At 39.1% G+C, this 24,873-nt stretch overlaps 1 protein-coding gene across 2 annotated transcripts in view; it reads right to left on the bottom strand.

Moving 5' to 3' along the window:
* ZZEF1 (zinc finger ZZ-type and EF-hand domain containing 1) overlaps window positions 1-24,873 on the bottom strand; it is an 87,232-nt gene that overhangs the window by 8,853 nt on the left and 53,506 nt on the right. The window contains exons 35-51 of one of the 2 annotated variants that reach the window (XM_034752211.1): window positions 23,789-23,954; window positions 22,949-23,208; window positions 21,362-21,534; window positions 20,636-20,792; window positions 17,171-17,307; window positions 15,902-16,179; window positions 14,578-14,752; window positions 13,668-13,800; window positions 10,835-11,031; window positions 10,053-10,172; window positions 8,852-9,037; window positions 8,416-8,516; window positions 7,704-7,839; window positions 5,715-6,095; window positions 3,829-3,972; window positions 2,556-2,724; window positions 389-487 (exon numbers count right to left, since the gene is read on the bottom strand). In XM_034752211.1, the coding sequence (XP_034608102.1) occupies window positions 389-487; window positions 2,556-2,724; window positions 3,829-3,972; window positions 5,715-6,095; window positions 7,704-7,839; window positions 8,416-8,516; window positions 8,852-9,037; window positions 10,053-10,172; window positions 10,835-11,031; window positions 13,668-13,800; window positions 14,578-14,752; window positions 15,902-16,179; window positions 17,171-17,307; window positions 20,636-20,792; window positions 21,362-21,534; window positions 22,949-23,208; window positions 23,789-23,954 (3,012 nt within the window). The remainder of the gene's footprint in view (window positions 1-388; window positions 488-2,555; window positions 2,725-3,828; window positions 3,973-5,714; window positions 6,096-7,703; window positions 7,840-8,415; window positions 8,517-8,851; window positions 9,038-10,052; window positions 10,173-10,834; window positions 11,032-13,667; window positions 13,801-14,577; window positions 14,753-15,901; window positions 16,180-17,170; window positions 17,308-20,635; window positions 20,793-21,361; window positions 21,535-22,948; window positions 23,209-23,788; window positions 23,955-24,873) is intronic. The other variant, XM_034752213.1, reaches the window with a different exon arrangement.

The following is a 24,873-nucleotide window of genomic DNA, read 5'->3' as shown; positions in this document are numbered from 1 at the left end:
CACAACTTAAATTACCTCCATTTACGATTATCATTATTATGACAGCTCTGAAGTGGCCTGTTAAACCCAGAACATAAATTATGGCAAGTATCCTGGAGACTGTGTGTGTGTGACTGGTCTCTGGGTTTTCAAGCTTCAGCAGTTTAGATACTGCCGTCAGTGTTGAGCCAGTGCGAATAGAAGTCACTCATCAAAACCCAAGTCACACAATGAATCAAGTCACAACACTATAACGCCTTTTAAGAACACTTGAGGGGAAAAAGCCTATGCTAAACAACCTAAAAAAAGTACAGGCCAAGGAATATTTATTTAAAAAAAAAAAATTGTGAAAGCATGGATCAAAATCATTGTAATAAGTCCCTTTGGTCATGCTCTGAACGGAGCTTACCTGTCTGGAACCTTCCAAGGTGACCTGCCGTCACTGTAAACTTGTAACCCCATTCAGTATTACTCATGTCAGAGGTAAACCGATAAAACAGTGTATCTCCTGTGCAGCAGGGAAAGAAAAAAAACCATCCACATTAGGAAAAAAACAAAAACAAACAGTAACTCAATAAGGGACTATAACAAAGAATAGAATACAGCAGAAAAGATTATTAAACTCATTTGCTTCTAGATGAAATCATCTTTTACTCTTCTGGTAATTCCAAAGTGAACAGAACATAAGACAAATGGGAGACTAATCCAGAATGCAGAACAGCTGCCACCAGTGTATAAAAATACACAGAGATTAATGCTTTCTATATTTTTTGTCAGATAGTTGCTTCAGACAATTCTGGGGGGGGATTATAAAGGAAACTGTAGTGCACATTAGTAAAGATGTACAGTACTGAGAACTGATGATTTATGAGCTTTTATGTGATAACCAAAACCCTTGTATGTCCAGCAGAATTTCCAGTACATTAATGAGAAAAAGTAGTAAGTTACTAAAACAAGAATCACTGCTTTTAATTACCAGATGGGAGTCCTTAAGCTTCTGAAACCTCTTTTCTGTACAAAGGATGTTTTTCAAGAGGCTCCTTTCCAGGAAGCTCTCTTTTTTCCTTTTCTTTGGTGTACTGCCTACGGAAGGCATTACATAAAGTAATGTGTCTATGGCTGTTCATTTCAATGTCAGTAGCTCTTGCTTCCATGCCATGTCCATAAACTGGCACGTGACACTTAGCTATTCACATAACTTCTGAGATGATGCTCTGAAATGACTTGTCAGAAAAGCAGTGCAGAATTACAGACTTCCATTACAGGAATTAAACTGTTGTATTTGGCCACTCAGAGTTGGTGACAAGTAAACCCTTCAATTCAAGAAGAGTTTTCAAAAAAATTTTAAGATCAGACTGTGGAGCAATTCAAGAAGTCCTTGCTGTTTTTATATTCAAGCTATGACTTTATAAAAGGGCAAGGTAGGTATCAAGCTAATACAAAATACCTCTATCCGCTTGGTTACTTATAGCTGCCACCAGTGCTCCAAGTCAGAAAGCCCTTGCCATGCTGCAGCACAAGTCTATGCTAGGACACTCAATAAGTCAATAGTCAAGTTAGTGCATAACTTGCAAAATGAGTCCAATCACATAACCATAGAAATATAGGACTGGAACAGACCTTGAGAGAGGTCATCTAGTCCAGCCCTGTGTACTGAAGCGGGGCAAATATACCTAGACCATCCCTGACAGGTGTTGGTTTAACTTGTTCTTGGAAACCTCCAATGATGGGAATTCCACAACCTCCCATGGTAACCTGTTCAAGTGCTTCGCTATCCTTCTAGTTAGAAAGTTTTTCCTAATATCTAACCTAAATCTCCCTTGCTGCAGATTAAGCAAATTACTTCTTGTCCTACCTTCAGCAAACACAGAGTAATTGATCAGTGTCCTCTTTAACAGCTCTTAACATATTTGAAGACTGTAATCAGGTCCCCTTCTCCATCTTCTTTTCTCAACACTAAACATACCCAGTTTTTTTTTTTTTTAAACCTTTCCTCATAGATCAGTTTTTTAAAACCTTTTTTCATATTTTTGTTGCTCTCCTCGGGACTCCCTCCCATTTTGTTGCCCAGATTTGGACACAATACTCCAGCTGAGACCTCACCAGTGCCAAGCAGAATGGAACAATTACCTCCTACATTTTACACAATGCTTCTGTTAATACACCCCAGAACTATACGAGTCTTTGGCACAACTGTATCACATTGTTGGCTTGTATTGAATTTGCGATTCATTATAACCCCCAAATCTTTCTCAGCAGTACTATGCCTAGCCAGCTATTGCACATTTTGTATTTGCATATTTAATTTTTTTCTTTCTAAGTGTTGTAATTTGCACTTGTCTTTATTGAATTTCATCTTGTTGCTTTTCACCCTAGTTCTACAAAGCAAATGGAGAACACAAAATTTATTTGAGCAAAGAGGGGATGGGATACGAGCAGGAGTTTTTCCATGTATGCCACAAACATCAGGGGATATAACGGACATTAAGATCTTGGTCTCTCACACCACAGGCTATCAGTAGCTCTCTACACTTGTTTGTACTCACATACGTTGTATATCTACATGGTCCATTTACCTGGAAGCTCAAAATCAGTCCACTTCTGCAGAGACCCACTGAAACTGTGCCGATCCTGTTGAAAATCACTGCTGCTGGACATGATTAATTCATCACAGCCTTCTTCTGTATTACACTGAGAGTCAAATTTGATTGAGAGATAGATAGCACCAGGGATGTGAACTTTATCCTGAGGAAGGCAAACAGATGACACCCATACCATTGCACTGTGTCTGTATAGAAATACTCAAAAGGCAGATTTCAAATAAGGTATAACAAAGATTACGATCTCTCTATTTAGGTATCTTCATTAGTTTGGTCGTGGGCTAGCTCAAAGAGTGCCGAGTGCTGTCGACACTGCCAACTACATACAAGAGTCTGCAAAATCTAATTTCTAGTAGTGCTCATGTTTAAATAAGCACAGTTATATTGTTTGCCTGTAAACTGATGCACTAATCCAGAAGGCCAGTTTCCAAGATACTGACCTCCAGGGCACATCTTAAAGGATAGTATTACATGCACTAAAAAACCCTCACAAAAGAATTCCTACTGCATACAAAAGCTAAGAAAACTCCCAGGGTTGCCATGAGAATTTCTGGGCCCAGGGGACATGCCTCTTTATTCTATCTACATGCCCCCTTTCTTTGCTTCATCTCTTTGCCCAATGTGGGACACTGGGGAGATGTCACTCATGGTGCTCTCCTAGAACAGATGACTGCCTTTTACTCTCTAACTAGTATGGTGCTGCCAACTAATATCAGAAAAAGAGAATCATTAAGACTCTGTGTATTGGAAAGGTAGCCCAAAACTAAAAACACAGAAAGAAGTTTCATACTTAATTTTTCACTGATGCCTCAAGAATTTGAGATGCTTCTTGAAATAGGATCTTGGATGAAAGTACAATTTGTTGCCTATTAAACCCATAAAATTCAGCAAAGTACTTCAGCACGTTTAGCTTTAAACACAAGTATCCCAATGAAGTTAATGGGACTACTCACATGCTTAACTGAGGCACACATGTAAGTACCTCACTGAGTGGAAGCCTTACTTATATATTCTTGTACAAGGTGAAACTTAAATAATCGTGAATGCCCTGTTAACTGAAAGGTCATGAGTGAGATTTTCCAGGAGTGCCTCAACAGGTTAGGAACACAAGTCCCGTTGCCTGAACCCAGTGAAAGGCAACAGGACTTGGGCTCCCTAAGCCACCTAGGTGCTTTGGAGAATCCCACCCAATGTCATCAATTCATGCACAACCTGTACATATCATTGCACTCTAACCTATGTAAATTACCTCGAAGTTAGTATTGTTGTTATAAGGGTGTTTGGATTCCCGCACTTGGATTGCCATTCCGGGTTCTTCCATAAACTGACAGGCAGTCAGTGCCATTGTTCCCAACATGCTCTCACTGCATCCATGCAGCACTTTCCGCAAGATCTGAGGAAATACAACACATCATGCAAGGTCAATTTGCTACCAAATCAGCATTTGCAGACTGATTTGACAAGGATTGACAAAAACGTTGTTTTAGCAACACAGCCCCTCAGAAGAGAGAAAACAAGTCACTGGTAGGAAGTAAAAGAGAAACTCACAAATGAAATTGCCAACTGGCCTCATTAGGTGCACATATGGTCTCCCGTAAATGTGGAAGGTTTAATTTAGTCCTTGGACTGCATTTCAAATCCTGCATGTCACTTTAATGAGATTCTCATATATTGAGACAACTTTGGAAGGCCAGAAATTGTCTAACCTCACTGCATAGATGTTGGCATGAAGACTAATCCCACAATGCCACAATAGATTGAGATAGGTAAATAAAGCCTAAGCCAAATAAGGAAGGTAATTTTGATCCAAAGAATTTTGTTAACATACCAGATAGACCCTTTACCTTCCATATCTGCTAGGGGTTTCAATTTTAAGAAACAATGTCAAATACTTCAGGTTTCAAATTGCACAATCTTACCTACAAAAATGAGTCTTATCAAATATCCTCCTACCACTGTTATAAAAGTACTAGTGTTTTGTTTTAAAATTAGTCTTCTGCTGTACTGAATGTCACAATTAACATAGGTCCTATCCATAAACAAAGTGGTGATAGCAGAAGCAGAGTCTGAAATGCAGACTCTAGACTAAATGGCATTTGTTTGGATTTTTAAGATTAGGATACTCAAAGCTGAAATTTAAAACCATAATGATATAACCAGGATGTTTACTAACAGACAACCTTTGGTTTTAGAAAAATATATGGAGAATTTCTTCAGCAATGTTCTTATATATGTTTACTTTAAAAATAATCACAAAATTTAAACACACTACTTCTTTCTTTCAGTACCTGGGAAGTCTGGACATACCTATGGCAATGGATGATTCTGACTTAACGCAAGAAGGCAAAAATTAAGAATATGCGAAGATAAAAATGGACTCAAATTCCTTTATGGAAGTTAATGAGGAAGTCCAGAGAGTTCAATTTTCTTTTTGATTAACAACCAATTCTTAACCTAAGCTTTAAGCATGTGTACAACAGAGGCCAGGGCTGAGACAAGGCATGGTGAAACAGCCAGCTGAATAATGCAAGGAAAGACATTGGAAGAGCATGTGTTTCCTGGACATGAACACATACACTATTAGTTATATTCCTGCAGCGTCCAAAAGCCCTAATCTGGAGACCCACTACATTAGGTGCTGTATGGATATCTAGGTAGTTATTACTTGTCTTCAGCTACAATTCTGAGACCTTGTTTGCTTGTAACAAACATTTTTTATTTTTTTTTTATTTTTTTTTTTTTTATAAACGCAGAAGATTTTTAAAATAGATACTGAAACCAAGCTAAAAACAGCACTCAAATTTGGCTCCTTATCCCATTGACTTCTATGCAGAACAGAATTTTCCCCATCCTAATCGCTCATTTATTTGAAACAGCTGCATCCAAGAAGTATGTTTTTCAGTTTTCTGTTGGTCACAATCATTTTGTAAAAATATTGTCAAACCCCATTGTTTATGGCTGAAGACGGAGTTTTTATTGTAGAAGAAATAGATGATTTGAAGCTTAAAGTCTTTGAATGTTTTGTATTTATGTTTTTTTAAAAAAGAATCACGAGTATCTCTGGGAGTTTGCTAGTCAGCTGGAAGTTTATGTACATAACAGGTTGATTCAGACCTACAAATGCAGCCCACTTACCTTTTCCCATAGCTGCTTCTCCTCTAGCTGCATAAGCATGTCCAAAATGTAAGTCATGTGCGCTGGGCCACTGAGCTCCAGGATTTCTTCATTTACTGCCACATCATCAGGCCATTCAGCCAACAACGAGGCAAGTACGTGCCTGGCATAAAGCACAGCAGTAGCCTCATTCACCCGATACAGGTAATCCCGCACCGCTTTTTTGCTCCTGGAATCCAGCTCTTTGTGCAAGAGTATGGAACTCTTAGTGCGACGCTGTTTGGCATAGCTAAGCTGGAGATCACTCTCCGTGTTGGTTATCAGTTTCTGGGTAATGGGATTGGATTCTTCAGTGGCTTTATCACAAAGTACAGGTTTTGACTGCAAGAGACAAGCACAAGCCTGAAAAGAGATTCAGGGCAATTTACTTCTTCATGTCTACAAATCTAGGACCAGAAGTTTAATTCATTGTTTAGAGATGGATAATTAGACTCATTAAAAATTACAAGCTCCAATCTTTCATAGAGAACACAACTAAGCCCGCCTGTGAACAATTTACCTTAAGTTTGCCCCTGGGTGTCAATGGATACAGTTAAACTATATACCACTGATATTAAATGCCGGCAAGAACCAACTGATTCTAACACTGAGAGCATAAACTTAAGCTGAATTGTACAGGTAAAGCAATAGCGATAATGCTCCACACTTTTTTTGTGGTTCTCCTGTTAGATGTATTGTAACTACTGATTATCCCAGTAATCACAGCCACTGAAGAGGGACTAAGAAATTAGCAGCTTTATTTCCTTTCTGACCCTTTGGTGAAGATCTAACTGGCATTTCTGCCAAATACCACAGTGTTCCACAAGCCAGGCTAGTCTACTAAGGAACTCAAATGCCCAGTACCAAACACTGATCTATTACCTTAATCCTTATTTAGTGGAAAATGGGTCCATTTTTCAGTGTCATTTTAGATAAGCCATAAATGTACTAACTTATCAAGTATGCAAAAAGACTACAAAGGTGATTTTTTTTTTTTTTTTTTTTTTTTTAAACACACACTGAAGGTAAGTTTAGTACCGGAACAGATCACCAATATATGTGGTTAATTCTCCATCACTTGGATTCTTTAAACCAAGACTTGATGTTTTTCTAAAAGACATGCTGCACTTCAAGCACAAATCAGTGGGCTAGATACGAGAATGACTGGATGAAATTCTGTGACCCATACAATGCAAAAGGTCATACTAGATTATGATAATGTCCTCTGGCCTTAAAAAACAACAAAACAAAAAACAACACTATGAATCCATGCTTAATTTTTGTGTGGATGTTCATTAAATGAGAACATCCATAAATTACCATGACACTATATTGTAGATCTTCGCAGTACTAAATATAGATTTATCCATTTGTAGAAGCCAGTAGGTATTAAATAAGCTGTTTGTTGTTTTTTTAAATATGTTTCCTGTAAGTAAAGATTAGTGATGCCCATAAATAACTGAGCTTCTCCACTGGATCCATGTTGGGCCCATACTCAAGATTTCCTGCATTTTAGTTGCATCCCAATACATGGCCAATTTGCTACCTAGTTATATAGTCACTTAACTTCTCTTTTGCTACTAGAGTCATGCTGTCCATTTTGGCAAAACAGATTCACCATTATTGGGTATTATTGAAGCTACTCATAGGGTAACATTGCAGTGAGGTGGTCAGCGTACATGTTTACAGTTGTATATTAGGTAAAATCTCTCTTGTATGAAATAGGGAATTCATAGCATTCCAGTAAAGCCATAATTTGTTCTCCTGATCTAAAATCTAGTTCTTCTAGATCTTCAAGAGAGAAGCTGCAGAGAAGAAAGCTAAGTTCTTGCTGATATCTTTCCTATTCTTTTTAGCACAATAAAACAGAAGCTCTAATAACAATCTTAAATTTGGACCTTCTAAATTATTTGAATCACTCAGTCTTGTGATATCAAAATTTCCCTTTTTTTTTTTAAAAAGAGCACACACCAAACATGGTAAGATGATCATGTCTGTATCCACTGCTTTCGAACTCTGCTCTTCCAATCTCAAACGCTTGCTGGGTTGCCATTTCTGGGCCAGTGTTCGGATCCTTTCATCTGTTGTAATTACATCTCCATCAAACCTTAAAAGTGACAAATTTTGCAGTCAATGAACTTAAAAAAAGAAGCTATATTTGCATTTAAAGCTTCCCTGACTTGCATTAGAAAGCTCTTATCCAAGTACTGCCTTACTCTTTTGTGAGGTCAGATCAACTAACATTCTCATTTGATCTTATTAACTGAAAAATATGTTCATGTCTTCCAACTTGATTTTGCAAGAAGCAGATGGTACCAGAAGCTGCTCTGAGTGCCAGCAAGTCTATGCACATCACTCTTCCTCAGTTAGGATGACATTTGAGAAATACTGGTATCTCGCTGACTTTCCAGCCATAAAAGCAGTTTCTTCTACAGAGATATACTGTGCATGTGAGTAAAGTTATCCAAAGGAACATACAACATACTTCAAAATGTTAGTTTCTGTCCTCACATCTACAGTTCCAAATGTAACAGGAGTCAATTTTCCAATTACATTTTAGGAAGCACTACAAAGCAGTTCCATATCCTTTTCCTTACAGCAATTTAGCTTCCCTGTTAACGGAGTAAAAGTTACCTTTCACATTCAATGACTATTTTTCTGCTGGATTCGGTAGTTCACTTACCTCTTTTGAACTTCCAGGAAGAAAGAATCTGTTCTTTTCATCTGCAGCTCATACATGGCACGAAGAATATGCAAAGGTGCATTGAGTGCATCATGCGTCATCTGAAATAAAACTGAGGTAAGGTTAGGCGAGGAAAGGTGAATTTCACTTGGGGTTATCTCTACACACATTTTCCTGTTCAGCACATGAATAAAGGACTTATGAATTTCATAATCTCTACAGCAATAATTTTCTAAAAACATTAGTAATATTTATTATTGCAGTCCAAGCATAAAATTATACTTAATCTAGGCAATAATACAAGAATCAGTTCATGAATAACTAAAAATTAAAAGTAAAATCTGCATTAAAGACTAACATATGGAAACAATTGTGTGTAATCCAAATGAGGCACAATATCTTCAAAAATGGGAAAAACAGTTAGTCTAATAAGTACCAAGAAACATATTTTGGTTGCTTCATCCAAGCCCTCTAGAGGATCAAGTTTGCTCTGATCCAGATCAATGGGATTAATGGATTGGTCCACATCCTGATCTCGGTCCCTTTCCTCTAGTTCTGTATCCTCACGTTCAGCCAGGGAGCTGATCTCCTTCTTTGAGGAGTACAGCATTATTGACAAAATCTGCATGGAAAAAGACAACATATGGTAAAACACCTGTAGATAGTATTAGTGTAGCTGCAATTGGCACTTGTAAGAACATTATAAACACTTGGACCACATTTATTAACACATGCTTTTCTAAAGAGGAACAGCACTTAAACAGCATTTCCCATTCCATAAATGCTTTACACTTTACAGGCTTCTATGAAGACATCTCAAATAATTAACCATACATTTAAAAAAAAACTGAGAACAAATTAATTCTTCAACAAGTTTGAGTATATTAATATTCAAGCACAACAAGATAGGAACACAATAGAGTTAGCTGCAATTATCATCAACAAGCAAAATGTTTTTTAGACACAGTTCCTTTCCTTAAAAATAAATAAGTTAGATATTTGGCTCTAGTATGCACAGTAACATTAACTACTCATTATTAGGAACGGCAGCAGGGTAACATCACCTTGGTCTTGCCAATTTATATCAACTGTAAGCATCAAGGCTAGTACAGACACCATGAGAAAAACTTCATAGAGCTTGTCTGTTGCCATAACATAGAAAAGCACACTGCCAATTCTCCCTGCAATAACAGATGTTCAAAAGAACAAAGTGTCCAAGTGTATGTTGGATCTCCCACCAGTTACACATGAATCATTACAATAGTGTATCTGCTTAAGAACTGTGTACAGCATCAGTATCTAATAGGCCTCTTGGAGATGTACGGATACAATTTTTGAAGTTAAAAGCTGGGATTTTCAACAGGGCTAAAAGAAATTGGAAAAAAAATAGCAAGGAGACTTTGGCTCCTACCCCCATTAAGCCCCTTCAAAAAATCTCATATTAAATCAGTTCAACACTAGCATTACTCAAAATGTATTTTCCATCATGTTTTGGGAACAAAATGGTAAATATATTTAATATATAAATAATAATGCTTCAAAGAAGTTTAACATGCGGTGAAAATGCAATGCCTTGAGCTTTTATGCCAATGGCTACATAAAATGTACATTTCACAAAATGTTACTTATTCTCTTACCTCCAAGTCTCTGAGAAGCCATGTCTTACTGAAACCAGTTCCTTTGCTGCACTTCTTCACCAGCAGCTTAAGTAAGCCCGACTGAAGAAAGGCTGCTTGGATCTCCTCAAAACCATGAGTCTGTCAAAGAGAGAGAAAAGTTACTGTGAGAGTTGCCTGATAATACACAATTCTCACTGAACAGGACCTTCTTTGAGAAAAATAAAGGAGAATTTTTTTTTTTTTTTTAATTCTGGCACAACTATAGAGATTCTCACTATTCAAGTCTTTAGCAGTACTCGCAATGAGATGTGTAATACCACTACCACCTCATTGTTATTAGAGTAAAACTAATTGTACTCTGCACAACAAAAGAGGCCAGATGAACTCAAATACATAATTTTTTCCTCAGAGTTTTGAGAATTCCCCCCCCCCCCCCAACTCATATTTCCTCCAATCTGACCCAAATCTACCGTTATGGTCCAGCATCTTCACAGTCAGCCTTATCACAGAGGAAAATTGATCAAACACATGTCAACAATATTCCTTAATATACTCTTTTGAGCTGTGCTCTCAGCCTCTATGTGCAGAGGCTGCAAGGGGTCAGGTCTGACAAGTGACCTTGACTGTTATTACTTATGTTATAATAATGTCTAGAACCCCTCAAGGATCAGGCCCATTAGGTGAGGTACTGCACACATAGGATGGCACCTGACCCAGACAGCTCATAGTCCTCACTCGAAACTTATGTAGCTGGTCAGACATACCAAAAAAAAATATAAATAAATAAAAAATCAAATCACCTTCAGTGTTCTGTATAATCCTTTAAGAGCAAGAGACAAGACCCAGGTGGCTTCCACTGCCTCTGCATAGCTACTGTCCATGCTGGTCTGCAAAAGGTGGCTGGTTATAAAAGCAAAATGCTGGAGATACTGCCTCAGCTGAGTTTGGGATTCAGTGCTTTCTTGTTCACATTTCTGAGCCAACTGGTAGTCTTTTACTAGAAGACAATAAAAAACCTGTCACGTTGGAATTTTTCTCTAGGCTCAGTTTATTATACTTATCATTTGTATAATCATAGCACCTGGGAGGCCCAGTCATGGACCAGGTCCCACTGTGCCAGGCTGTACAAACACAGAACAAAAAGAAAGACAGTACCTGCCCTCCAAGAATTTATAATCTAAACAATCAAACAAAAGGCAACATGTGGCTAGACACATAGACCAGCAAGAGAGTACAAGGGAGACAATACAGATCAGTAGGATAGGCTGCGGTCTAAGCACACTAGCAGCCTAACTTAAGTTTTTTACAGGAATCACAGCAAAAGAGATCCTGGCAAGTCCTCTCCTAGCACTTAGCATTAAGTTAAAACTAAACAAGTATATTTAAGTCAATGACTAATGTGTGAATTACATTCCAATAAAGTAGAATCGCATTTAAAACTGGTGACATGAATTCCTTCATGAGGGCGTAGTTTTGCTACAGCCATACATTTTCCTCATTTTTGTTGGAGTGTATTGGTAAAATGTTTTCTCTTGCCTTTTGGTACAGAATAAAAATGCTTGGATAGTGAGCTGTCATCTTATCACTTCCTTTGTACTGAAAATATCACAAGTATAGTTAAAAACAGCACAAACTTCTGTTTAACACTAGAGAGAGAGTCAGTGGGCACAGAAGTACAAGTGTTATCTCATGGAACAGACAAAATCGGGGAAACTGATGACCCACAACTGATCTGGTGAATTAAATCATTATGTCTTCCTTTCACTATTCCTGCTAATCCCTGATCCATTTTTGACTCAACCAATAAGAAAATAGGAGAGTGCACACTTATATGACTGAGCCAGGGGTGGCCAACCTGAGCCTGAAAAGGAGCCAGAATTTACCAGCGTACATGGCCAAAGAGCCACAGTAATACATCAGCAGCCCCTCATCAGTGTCGGGAGGGCTGCGCCGAAGCAAAAAAAAAAAAAAAAAAAAGGTCGGAGTGCCGTACCCTCGCTCCCCCTTCTGCCCCCTAGAGCCGTCCCTGTGTCCCACCGCAGCACCTACCACCCACTGGCAGCCCTGCCGATCAATGCCTTCCTCTCCCTTCCCACACCCCGATCAGCTGTTTTGTGGCACACAGGAGGCTCTGGGGGGGAGAGAGGGGGGAGCGAGGGCAGGGCAGGCTCAGGAACGGGGGGGCAGGAAGGGGTGGAGTAGGGGCAGGGCTGTGGCAGAGCCAGGGGTTGAGCAGTGAGCACCCCCCGGCACATTGGAAAGTTGGCGCCTGTAGCGCCAGGCCCAGAGTCGGTGCCTATACAAGGAAACGCATTTTAACTTGTGAAGAGCTGCATGTAGCTCTGGAGCCACAGGTTGGCCACCCCTGGTCTGAACCTTCCCGACTATCAAAGTGAAGCTTCTTAACTGGATAATCCTTTGCTTTCCACCTACTTTTAAATACTACAATAATTTCAATGTTCCTGGCATGCATAATAGTATTTGTTTTATTAGTTTCAAAATCTTAGTGCACTGGTAGAGTTATATGTTGCCACTAAACACTATATGCTAAAACTGAAAAGGTCAACTTTCATAATCTGTTTTGTTTACTATGCAATTTCTATTTGGGCTTGACCTTGTCATTTTTCTGAATAAGCTAAAATTAAATTTTTAAATAAGTCTTTACTTTGGATTTTGCTTGCAAGATAACCACCATAGGATGTCCAGTACACACAAAAGACACCTTTTAAAGCAAATTTAAAGATTACACTAGCAAGCCATTCTACTGCCATGCCCCAGAATGCATCATTCTAAGATGTCAGAGATGATACATCCTCCCTAGAGTACAGATCAGCACATCTGGTACAGAACAATTATTTTTCCATTGAATGTAGCATGACTGTCAAAGTTTCTTGTCTAATCTTATTTCATAACTTCCGGGGTAGATTTCACAGACTTGAAGTTGTGTAGTATTAAAAAAAGTAGGCTTTATCTGACTACATAGCCTCATTCTTAGCAGCGGGACAGGAAAAAACTGGTTGGGTCACAGCTAACAGGTCCATTTATTGACAATTAGCATATATCACAGGGCCTTTCCGCCCCAGACTCCATCTGCTAGGAGGTGGTCATGTCATATTTACTGCCAGAATGGCCATTAAGTTATTTGAAGATTCATTTCTGGGCAGCAGAGTGAACCGACCAGCACATATTGTATGCTGTGCATGCTCCTTCGAGTGGCAGGGTTAGCTATATGCAGGAGGAGCAAGTATTTTTAAATTTGCAATTAATTAAAACCTTTTAAACGCTCACAAATAAAGGACAAGACAGCAGCAGTGACCAAACAAACACTGTCAGGTTAAATTCAGATACAAGTACAGTTTTGTGAGGTCTCTGCAATAACAAAATAATATGAAGTGTTATATTCTGTGCACATTTATAAAAGCAACAAGTCTTGTACTAGGTGATGTTATATCAGTTTAGCAGAAACCTAAAATTTTTCATCTGCTTTATGGGTGGAAATCAGATATATTTTCTGTAAGGAATCCAGCTCATAAACCTCTGTATAAAATCATTTACTAAGATTTCAGGCTTTGGGTACTCAAAGATACTGTAAGGAATATCAGATGATTCTTAGATATAACAATGTCAAGGAACCTGTTTTCCTTTTCCGGGTTTTGATGTCTACAACAACCGCCCTGTTTTTCTCAGTGAAGTGCTTTAGGATGATTACATTATGAGGTTCATTGGCATTATCCATGTACACGGAGCGAGTTCCCATACACAGCACCTGCATTAGCAGAACAAAGGGAGACACAGGACTTCAGTTAACAGTCTAACTTTGTATAATACTTGTAATTTTTATTTTTTACATTATCTTGCATACTTGGCTGCATTTTGGTTATAGTTAATATCGTACTTGTTATTTAAACAATTGTTCATTGCCAAATGTGTGCTGCTTCACCTCTACCCCGATACAACACGACCCGATAGAACACAAATTCTGATAACGCGGTAAAGCAGTGCTCTGGGGGGCGGGGCTGCGCACTCCAGCGGATCAAAGCAAGTTCGATATAACGCGGTTTCACCTATAACACGGTGAAATTTTTTAGCTCCCGAGGACAGGGTTATATTGAGGTAGAGGTGCATTTAGACATGAAGTAGATTTTTGTAACAAAATACCTCAGGTGCATATTAACAACTTAATGGTACTCCGATGATATATATGAGATACCAATATTAAGAATAATGGCTTGTTTTATATTGGTATAAAAGCCCTTTTTTGATGTTCAATGTTATGCTATTCTGGATTTCAAGTTGCTGGTTACAAGTTGCCCACAATGAAATGTATCCAAGCAAAACCCGAGCTATGTAATTTTATTGTTTTCCATTAGACAAAGGCCACAACCAACTGTGCAAGAGACGAAGGATGAAGTCTCAGACATATCTTTGAGTTCTATGGCTTTTGTCAATTTTTTGGCATTAAAGTGTAGTTTTTAGTGTTTAAAAGTAGAATTTGTAATTATCATAGCTCAAATCATTATGTATTGACCAGTATTCCAATTACCTCTGGAAATCCAACAAGTACCAATAAGGTGAAGATATTGGTGTGTTTTAGCTGGAAGGGCAGCTGCTTAATACAATGATCTGTGAAAGCTGCAATCACACTATGCCACTGTGCAGAGGAGTTCAAAGCTCGGAGAATATCCGCCATGGAGCACGCCCAGTCCAGACCTACACGGCTGGAGAACAAGGTTCGACAGTATTAGGTGGTTTGACTGCAGACTGTTACACAACTATTCTCCCTCAAAACACAAAATCACTATTACATTATTTCCAACTGTCAGAAGGTCTTATTTTTTCATAGCATCACTTGAGGCTTTGAATTCAACAGAAATATGAATGCTATTAATTCCACTCATTAAATCATTTAAAAAAAAAAATCATATTGGCCTGCCATCTTAAATAGGATCAAAGGCCACAATGAATAAAAAAGTTGATAGAAATTCAAGGCAACACATGGTCTTGCTAACTTTAATTTAGGACTGGAAATTTTTTTCCCTTCCTTTACTTCTCCTTGTACATGAGTAAGACAGACTTGGGAAATCTTTCTTCTAGATTTAATTTGCCGATTATTTAATATTTTGATATAATTGGATGCCAAAATATCTTCACATAATACACAGGATAGTGTATTTCCTTGATTGATTAATCTCTCTCTAAGACCAGTAGATTCTCTGCGTATTCTATCTTTATATTCTGCATGCTTTTCTAATTGGTTTAACAACCTTTCCAATCCCTCTTCCCAAATAAAATACCTAGAGTGCAGAATAATGCTTAACACAGTATTTAACAAAGCATGCTATTAACCTTCACTCTTCAAGAGTGTTCTACTTCCACTTAAGGTACTGAAGACTGTACTTTCAAAGAAACTTTACTCTCTCTCCACCTTGCTAGACCCCTCTACAAAGACAGCTCCCTCTATCCTCCACTATAGGCCTTAACTCCCTATGTTGGTTCTTTCCAGCTTGACCTTTAGATATGACCTACCTTCTCCTGGACTGAGGAACATGTTGGAATTAGGAGGATAGGGAGACAGATCACATCAAAAGTTTAGGAAGTAAGACTGGCCCTTGCTCTTCTCTAAACCCCAAAATCCTACCTCTTCCACAACAGTGTCCTATATTAGCCTCTGAAAATTACCCATTTCCCATTTGATAGCATCATGCGGCATGACCCTAAGAGATGTTGACTTCAATGGGAGCCCTGGCTAATACGCACTTCACAGGACTGGGATCAAGAATTAGCCCAGATCAGGTTACACTCCTCCCCTACTCCTGTTGAGCATATAAAACCAAGAATTATCTTTATAGGTGAACATTAAAAAGCACCTGTCTAAGCATACGGCTCCCAGACTGAACAAAAGATGAGTAGTCTTCCAGCCTTCTGGCACTGTAGACCCATCTCCTGCTGCAAACAGGCTGTGTTTGGCTGAAAGGACCTTTGTCACTGCAGCATCGACTTCTGCAGGCATAAGTCTCAGAATTAACTGGCCCAGAAGACCCAGGGTTAAATGATAGGTTTCATTTAAGTGGCCAGCATTGGAGATTACAACCTGAAACATCAGTGGGAGGATCTGTTCCAGGTTAATCAAAGACATTGTGCATCCCTGGGAATAAGAAAGAAAAATCTCATTAGAACAGGAAACATAGCAAAGCCTTTAGTCATAGTTATACAGTATAATGAGGGGTCGAGCAGAAACTTATTAGTTACTAAGTGTTCAGAAACCGTCACCTTTTTGGCTGAAGTTTTCCAGCCTTGTATCTACATAAAGGGAGAAAATTTGAGGGAAAGCTATTCAACCAATTCTCAACATGAGGGAGTAAAGAAAACACAATTTTAAAAAAAGTTAAGAACTTTTGGCATGTAGAAAGTTAAGTCCGGAATGGAAATAGCTCTGGTTGAGAAGATATTTCCATTGTTAAAGAAAAAATTGCTTTTGATTTGAGAGTTAAACACCTATAAAAGTCATACGGGATATAGGCAGTGAATTTTTTCTAGCTAAGCTTACCAACTGTGCACCCAGAAAAAAAAAAAAACAGAGACAAATTAACTGCATAGTGATAAGTCTACTCATTGGTGCAAATCAATAGGGACAACCAGAACTGGGGGAAAAGGGCTCCAAGTCGCCCTTACAAGCTGTTTAGGGGATGGGGGCCTGAGGCCTTTTCAAGCTGCTTTCAGTTATGTTCCTTTTATATTGGCAATACTTTTTCCATAAACTAGGATTGGGGGGGGAGGGGGAGGAAGAGAGAGAGACAAGGAGGGGAATTTACTCTGTGGTAAAACCTGGTGCATAAGCCAAGAGCAAAAATGTTAACACCAAGTTTAGTTGGGCTGATTTAAAGTTAGACAAACAAACAAATCTGAACTTTACCTGATGGTTGGTGGTTAATTAATAATGTAACTAAATAATGTAATAAAACACTTCAACATTAGCATTTTGACACAAGCTAGCAAAAAGGAGGAACTAGAGTAGCTCTTCCCAGCCTCTCCTTCTCCCATTACATCATTTGTTTCAGCTTGAATTTTCCCCATTTTTCTCACAAATCAACTAGTTTCCTGGGGGTAGGGAGGAAGGGTTTGTACTTCATTCTTACAGATTTGAAAGGTGGTAACATAGCTGCCAGCAAGCCAAGAATCCTCTTCTGAGAGCATTCAGCAAAGACTTGCTCCTGGCTAGGCATTAGTGCCTTCTCTGCCTGCTTTTGGGATGATTCTTCTGAATTTTCAGCATCTGTGTTTTAAATAAACATGAATTTAAAAACAGTACAACTGTAGAACATAAGTGAAAATTTAATATTTTAAAGTATAAATAGACACACAAAGACGATGGGCTTGTCTACACAGTGCATTAGTGCACACCAGCGGGCTGTCGGTTCTAGACCACACTAGCATGAGGTGCATCCTGTGTGGACCCTGCTGGCTTGCACTACAAGTTCCTTAAAGTGCGTTACTGTATAGTCTCATTTCAAACAATACTACCTTAATGCATCTTTATGACAAGCCCTATATCTAGTAAACTGGCTCAGAGACAGAGACTTTAAAGTCACATCATTCTGATTACCATCTTGTGTATCTCCTCTTCCAACTTTATCAACCTTATTTCAGAAGCTTTTGTGTCTTGGACTACTAAAATTAGACCACTGCTGTGTATACAATCTGAATGAGTGGAATCCCAGCTTTTAAATACTGCAAAAAACATTTAACTTCCCACTTCACGGGTTCTCAAGAATATGGACTGCTAAAACTATACCTGATTTGAAATGAGTGGGTGAGTATAGCTGGAAAAGACAGATTAAATCAAAAAGCTTTGCTTTTAAAGCATGGGTTGTGATGAAGCAGGATTTTTTGGAAGTATTTTTATGTATCCTCTGTGTGCTTCAGTTTCTCCCTATATTGTGCACTGCTACCCAGTGTGGGAAATAGGTTTAAGACTGCTTTCAGGGCTGACCAAGAGACACAGGAGAGAGACAGATGTGTATGTCCCCTAGCTATCTGAGTGGACTGAATGGGTCACTAAAAGGATTTATCGAGGCCAGCCCATATCAACGGAAAACTCAAGACGACAACAGAAAGCCCCAATCACCAGCACATTTGACACCTAGCAAACAATAACCCAGAGGAAGGAACTTTTCTCTGCCTTTCAGCAGGCCCTGTCCAAAGAACAAAGGTGACCAGCAGGCGATAAAAAGAGTTGGTTTCTAGAGGCTGGCTGCTCTCTCCTGGGACTGACTCAGGAGGTCTGAGAGAGACAGAGCCTGACATGGAGTTCACTACAGCATGGCTAATGAACTGCTCAGTCTTGACCAGAATGGACTACGCTTTAGCCTTTATTTCTCTAGGCTAACCCAAGGACTTCCAATACTGTGTTCCAGTTGACTTATAAACCCTACTCTGTTTTGAAAAATGTTGCTTGGGTGCCACTGCAAACACTTGCTGAGGTGCATTCTTGAAGTGTGTATAAATCTTTACAGGAGTCTTGCTGGTCAGAGCTCACAGTATTGAAGCAGGAGTACCAGAGCTCAGAAGCTTGAGTTGGGGACGCAAGGAGGCTGTGGGGCCTACCCTGAAGGAAGGAGTGGGACTCTGGGGGGGTCTGCCACACTGAAAAGGTTCCTCCAAGAGACGCTGTTTAAAACAGGGGTCGGCAACCTTTCAGAAGTGGTGTGCCGAGTCTTCATTTATTCACTCTAATTTAAGGTTCTGCGTGCCAGTCATACATTTTAATGTTTTTAGAAGGTCTCTTTCTAGAAGTCTATAATACATAACTAAACTGTTGTTGTATGTAAAGTAAATAAGGTTTTTAAAATGTTTAAGACGCTTCATTTAAAATTAAATTAAAATGCAGAGCCCCCCCGGACCGGTGGTCCAGGGAGTGTGAGTGCCACTGAAAATCAGCTTGCGTACCGCCTTAGGCACGCGTGCCATAGGTTGCCTACCTCTGGTTTAAAAGCTGGGGTGTAGCACTGTGACGAACTGGGACTGTTCTTAATGTGGTCTTTGAATGCTGAGTGGGGAATATTGGCTGGGAAGGCAGGGGAGCGTGGCTAGGATGGTCTGCATTGGGGGATGGGAGACTGGCCGTGAGGGAGAATATGAGCACGTAACATGAGAACCCAGGAAGGGGTTAGAGGCCAGGTGACACCTTTGCCCGGGAAACTGAACAAAGGCTGTGGGAGGGGTTGCTGGAGGGGAGAGTTTCAGAGCTGGCTGGTGGAACGGCTGGGAGGAAGACGGGGCTCTGACCCCCCAAGGGGCTGTGGTGCCCTGGGACCCCAAGATGCACCTAATTGGGGGGGGAATCCTGTTGTCTGTGCCTGCAAGACCTATCTTGGACTGTGTTCCTGTCATCTAAATAAACCTCCTGCTTTACCGGCTGGCTGAGAGTCATGGTGAATCGCAGGAAGCCGGGGGTGCAGGGCCTTGTGTCCCCCCACACTCCGTGACAAGCACTGAGCCTGTTAATCCATGATATGGCAGGCTCCGAACTTGTTATCTATGAGCAGACTTGATTCCACAGCTTTCCCCATTTCCTTATCACGATGCAAAGATCTCAACAGCAATTCAAAAGGAGTAAGAAATGGGTTTGCAGAGATAGTTCAAGTTACAGTTACTGTTAAGTCGTCTTTCTTTCTCCTTTGAGAATTGCCTCTACATATCTTCACTCTAGGAAACCCTTCATTTCTGGTTTAGGGAGGAAAAACTGACATTATGAGAACGTTGGCTTGTAATTAGATTCTCCAGTCCCTTGTGATTACAGTCACACATGGATAATATTGTCCACGGGATCTTAAACCTTGTTTAAATATGTTTAAAGTTATGTCTAACAAATACATTGTATTATGCAAGAGTGCTATTAAACCATTATTTCATAGTTTACTGACCACAATTTAGTTTTTAAAAAATGTAAGCAGTACTTTCTAGATGACATACCTTAATCAATAAAGGCATCTCTATAAAACCTCTAATTTTATACTAAAAATTTAAAAAGAGACAAGATCATAGGCACAGCACAGCTTTTGATGTGCACTTTCAAGAGAACACAAGGGGAAGGAATGGACTTTAAACTAGTAGAAAAATGAAAACAAAGAATACAGAGAAGGGAAGGAAGATTTAAATCATCTCTGCAACTTAATACACAGCAAGCAGATAATGATTATATTGAATATATTCACTTGAGTAATCTAGAGAAATGGGTTTGAAATGCCAGAGAGAAATTTACTAAGCAAGAAAGCATGCTTAATCTTTGTAATGTATTAGATCCAATAGCGCTATAATTTGTATGTAGAGATATACTTTACCATAATCACATAATGTATGCAATTCAGTTTGATGTTTCAAACCTACTGCTAGCTATGTGGTAATCTGTACAAATTGAAATTCAGGTAAAATGCTCTGTGGATGGGTATTCGAAAGCCATAAGATTATGAGGTCTTGATGCAGCAGCCTGTTTACTTTAACTGAATCTATTTACAAACGTAGAAGATAAGGATGGACACAAAAATACAGCTGTGTATATGTGTGGAGTATGTGTATGTTGGATGAAATGGGAAATCTCTTACCTGGAAGATGTGAAGCTAGGTCATCTACAGAATTAAGAGCCAGTGTCTCTGAATCCTGTCTCAAAACATCTTTCTTTGATAAAGGAGCATTAGAAGGATTGCTTTGGCTTCCTTTTTTTTCTACCGAAGACTGAATTTCATCACGAACATCTTTCCCCTAAAAATAAAACAAAAAATATAGCAAGAGACTGAAGAACAATTTAATTCACTGAGATAAAGCCACAGAAAGAAATTGAGTCAATTATTTTCACTTGGCAAAAAAAGTTATTTTAAATGATAAAAACCCTTCATTGATATATTTCATGCTATGTTCAAGTCTTAAGTTTCCATATGCAAAATAAAAATTACATATTTTTCCTATGTTATATGTAACGTTACATCCACAAATAAGTTTCTCTTACATGGGAAACTATTTGGCCTATGAAATCAAATTGTAACAGAATTGTAAGGCTGGGGAGGGGCACTACGTCCCTGAAAACTAATTTAGGCGCCCATGGTCCATTCAGAGGGGAAACGTTTTGTCCGTCTTTCACACAACTTTGAAGTATCAAAGTCACCTTTAGAAATGTGAGGTGACCCAGTCATGCAGGTATAACATGCCAGTTCACTTACTGCATCCCACATCACTGGAGAAAAGAATGGAAATATTTATCACTGTTGAGGATCATACAAGAATGGACATCAACTGAACTGTACTTTGGAATTTCGTAAAGAAGCAGTACTTACATTGCAATGTACAAAAGAGCCTGTCCTTGGCTTTTTATTCATTCCCTTGGCTGCTTTATCACCAGCATGGCCCTCTATAGTGCCACCTGTTGGAGGGCTGACAGAAGTGGTCTCATTCTCTGAGAAAGATTCACCTTCTGGCAACATGCAGAGGAGAGCTAAAGCTTTCAAACCTGAGGGGAAAAGATTACAAAATCTATTTAAGGATTGAATACTAAGACACGTAGCCTTTCACAACCAAAATCTGGTAGCTGCTAGCAAGAGACTCAGATATGTTAATCTATATAAAAAGATGCCACAAGTACTCCTCGTTCTTTTTGCTGATACAGACTAACACAGCTACCACTCTGAAACCTGATTCCAGGATTGTCACTCTAAAGTGGCCAGAACCAGCTACAAACACAGTTGAGAGCTTAGAATATCACCAGGTTCACTCATCACTGGTACTCACAATCGGTTACCATCCAATTTAAGTTCTCAGCCATTTCTGGCTTTTTTATACTTTATAAATTAGACCTGTATGACAGAACAAGCTTTTTCCAAGTTTTAAAGAAAACTTTTAACTTTCAAAACACATTTTACATAGAGCTGTATTCTGCCACCTTATGTTACACTGAATAGAATCTTAGGGCTTGTCTACATTACCTGCAGCGATCAATCCGTGTGTGTGTGGGGAGGGGGATTTATCACGTCTAGACTAGACGCGATAATCGACTGCCGAGCACTCTCCCGTCGACTCCGGTACTCCACCAGGACGAGAGGCGCAGGCGAAGTCGACAGGAGAGCGTCAGCCGTCAACTTACCACAGTGAAGACACCGTGGTAAACACAGCTAAGTATGTCGACTTCAGCTACATTATTCACATAGCTGAAGTTGCGTAACTTAGATCGATCCTCCCCCCCCCCCCCCCCCCGCCCCCGTGAAGTCAATGGGACTGTTTCTGCAGCACCTTATTTCACATCATAAATAAGATTAAAAGTATCTGGCCAACAGTGCAGATCAAGAAACACTTTTCATCATGTCATATTTTTTTCTTCCTCAGGGCCCCTGTAAACAAGATAACTGTATCCATATCCAGGCACAGTGTGTCTTCTTAAACTGAAAATTTATGAGAAGTTGTCCCAGAATATTACTCTAATTTTCTTAAGCCTTCTTTTTTTCCAAATCACATGTTCCGTTATCACTTAGACTATTGTTACTCTAATAATAAGATTTCTAAATGATCAGTTATAAAACATTCTCTGTACTATTAGTGAAATGCAAAGTAGCTTCCCTCTGATATTAATATAATATATGGAGATATACCTCTCTCATAGAACTGGAAGGGACCCCGAAATGTCATCAAGTCCAGCCCCCTGCCTTCACTAGCAGGACCAAGTACTGATTTTGCCCCAGATCCCTAAGTGGTCCCCTCAAGGATTGAACTCCCAACCCTGGGTTTAGCAAGCCAATGCTCAAACCACTGAGCTATCCCTATTAAGCTAGACTTTTCTTTCCTTGGAAAACTGCAAAGTGATTAATCAGAGGCTTTGCACCAGGCTCATTCTAACAACTACTGTGTTTCAATAAATGGAGGATTTGGGTCACCTTTTCCATGCTGTGCTTTCATCAGGCAGTCTCCAATGAGCTGTATACATTGATGTTGCAGAACTCTAGCATGACTGAGAATCTGCGAATCATGTTTCTCTCCTCCTTCATCCCCACTTGCCAAGTCTGCACAGTAGAGTGTCAAGGCTGCAAACAGCAGCCAAGAATAGTTGTGGATATAAGGCTGGATGAGTCTCTGTCGGTCACTGATTCGAATGGTCACCATCGGATATATTGTGATGCTGTGAGTGGGAAGGTGACTGAAAGAAAGGGTTTACAGTTTAGAACTTAAGTTTAAATGCAAGTTTTCTTTCTGAAAAAGAAGAAAGAATAGAAAGCATGTTTCAAAATTTCTAACTGCAGATCCTTACAAGGCGTAAACTGTCAGAGTTCCATTGGGCTCAAAGGAGCACTGACGATTTACACTAGTTGAAGATCTGTCCCTAGAACTCCAGCTCTACAAATCAAGTTTATGTGAACAACTTCGGTAGCAATCTTGGAGTGGTGGAGGTAATAGGAAAGTAAATCTCCATATGTGTAACGAGTGTCTTTCATGCTCATCAACTCTATCTTATCAATCTTCTGATACTTCTGGGTGGTGAACACTTTTAGGACTACAAGGTGTGAAAGATTTGTAACCAAGTCACTTGGAAGTTTGGGGTAGGATTTAGAGCTGAAAACTTTTGCTCAACATTTGCTACTTTTCTCCTAAGGACAATAGATATTCTGGGGTCAGACACAGGCTCCCAAGGAGCGACATTAGAGTGACTGTCTGTAGGAGGTGTTAATTGCTGCTGTTCTTGCCCACAAGCTGGTGAGTATGGAATCGCATACCAATACCTGTCAGAGTATTTCTTTGCAGAATAACACCCATAGCAAAGATCAAAGTCATCACACACATTGCAGTTCATCCGGCGACCTATAATAACCCCTTGGCAATGATCACAGGCATATTCCATGTTAACCATTTCATGGTCATCCTCATGACCTTTAGGTTTAACGCCACCTACGTAGAATTAAAAAAAAAAAAAGTTTGCATCTGCAATGACCTTTAGGTACAGTATCTATCTTCCCATTCTTTTCATAATGTAATGCCAGTATACGTTTCTTATGTTATTTTTCTTTTCTTTTATTATTATTGATTAGATGAGTACACATGACTAGAGAACTCTGTTTATCCCTGTAAGCAGAGAAGTTGATCTACAAGCAGCATTAGATAATCAATGGAAGCCACCACTTAATTTACAAGCTCTGGATACCAAAGTTCTGCTAGTAGTTCGGTGAAAAAGGGGAGTCTGAGTTGTGAAGGTATGTCCAAGTTGCAGCAAGTGATCAGATATGCCATATTAGAGAAACTTTTTTACTATATAAATTAGCCTTACCATAGGATCTACAGTATGTTGTGCTTTATGAACTGAATGATCAATGTCATTCACATCACTTATATTCTCTTTTCCAGCTCACCATGATCCTTTCGTAGAATATTGCAATATAACTGGTTCCAATACAACCGATTGAGTTCATTCCAAAAGAAATTCACACTAATCAAATATGGTTACATTTTTGTTTAGGAGACAAAAATCAAAGATAAAAGGAAGGAGAAAAGATGTAAAGGAGAAATTCTATGTTCAGAATTCCATGCCAAATTCAAGGTCAGATGAAACTGGCAACTTGCAAGTTTGAATCCTACAAGCACTTGTGAATTCAAAATCACTCCTCTAGTTGTACTCATGTTAGTGTGTTCATTAAAAAGCACATGATTCAGATATGTACTGAAAATTTAGACGGGTGACATTCAGATTAGAAAAAACAGGAAAAATTACGAGTGTTAAGATTTTGGGAAGTTTCCACAAAAAAAAAAAAAAAAAAAAAAAAAAAAAAAACTTCCCTTTGCCCATTTCATAGAAAACTTTCTAATGCATGAT

The sequence above is a fragment of the Trachemys scripta genome, chromosome 18 (genome assembly GCF_013100865.1).
Source record: "Trachemys scripta elegans isolate TJP31775 chromosome 18, CAS_Tse_1.0, whole genome shotgun sequence".
NCBI classification, from domain to species: domain Eukaryota; kingdom Metazoa; phylum Chordata; order Testudines; family Emydidae; genus Trachemys; species Trachemys scripta.
Note: the sequence above shows the minus strand (reverse complement) of the source record. Positions and strands in the feature narration are given on the sequence as shown.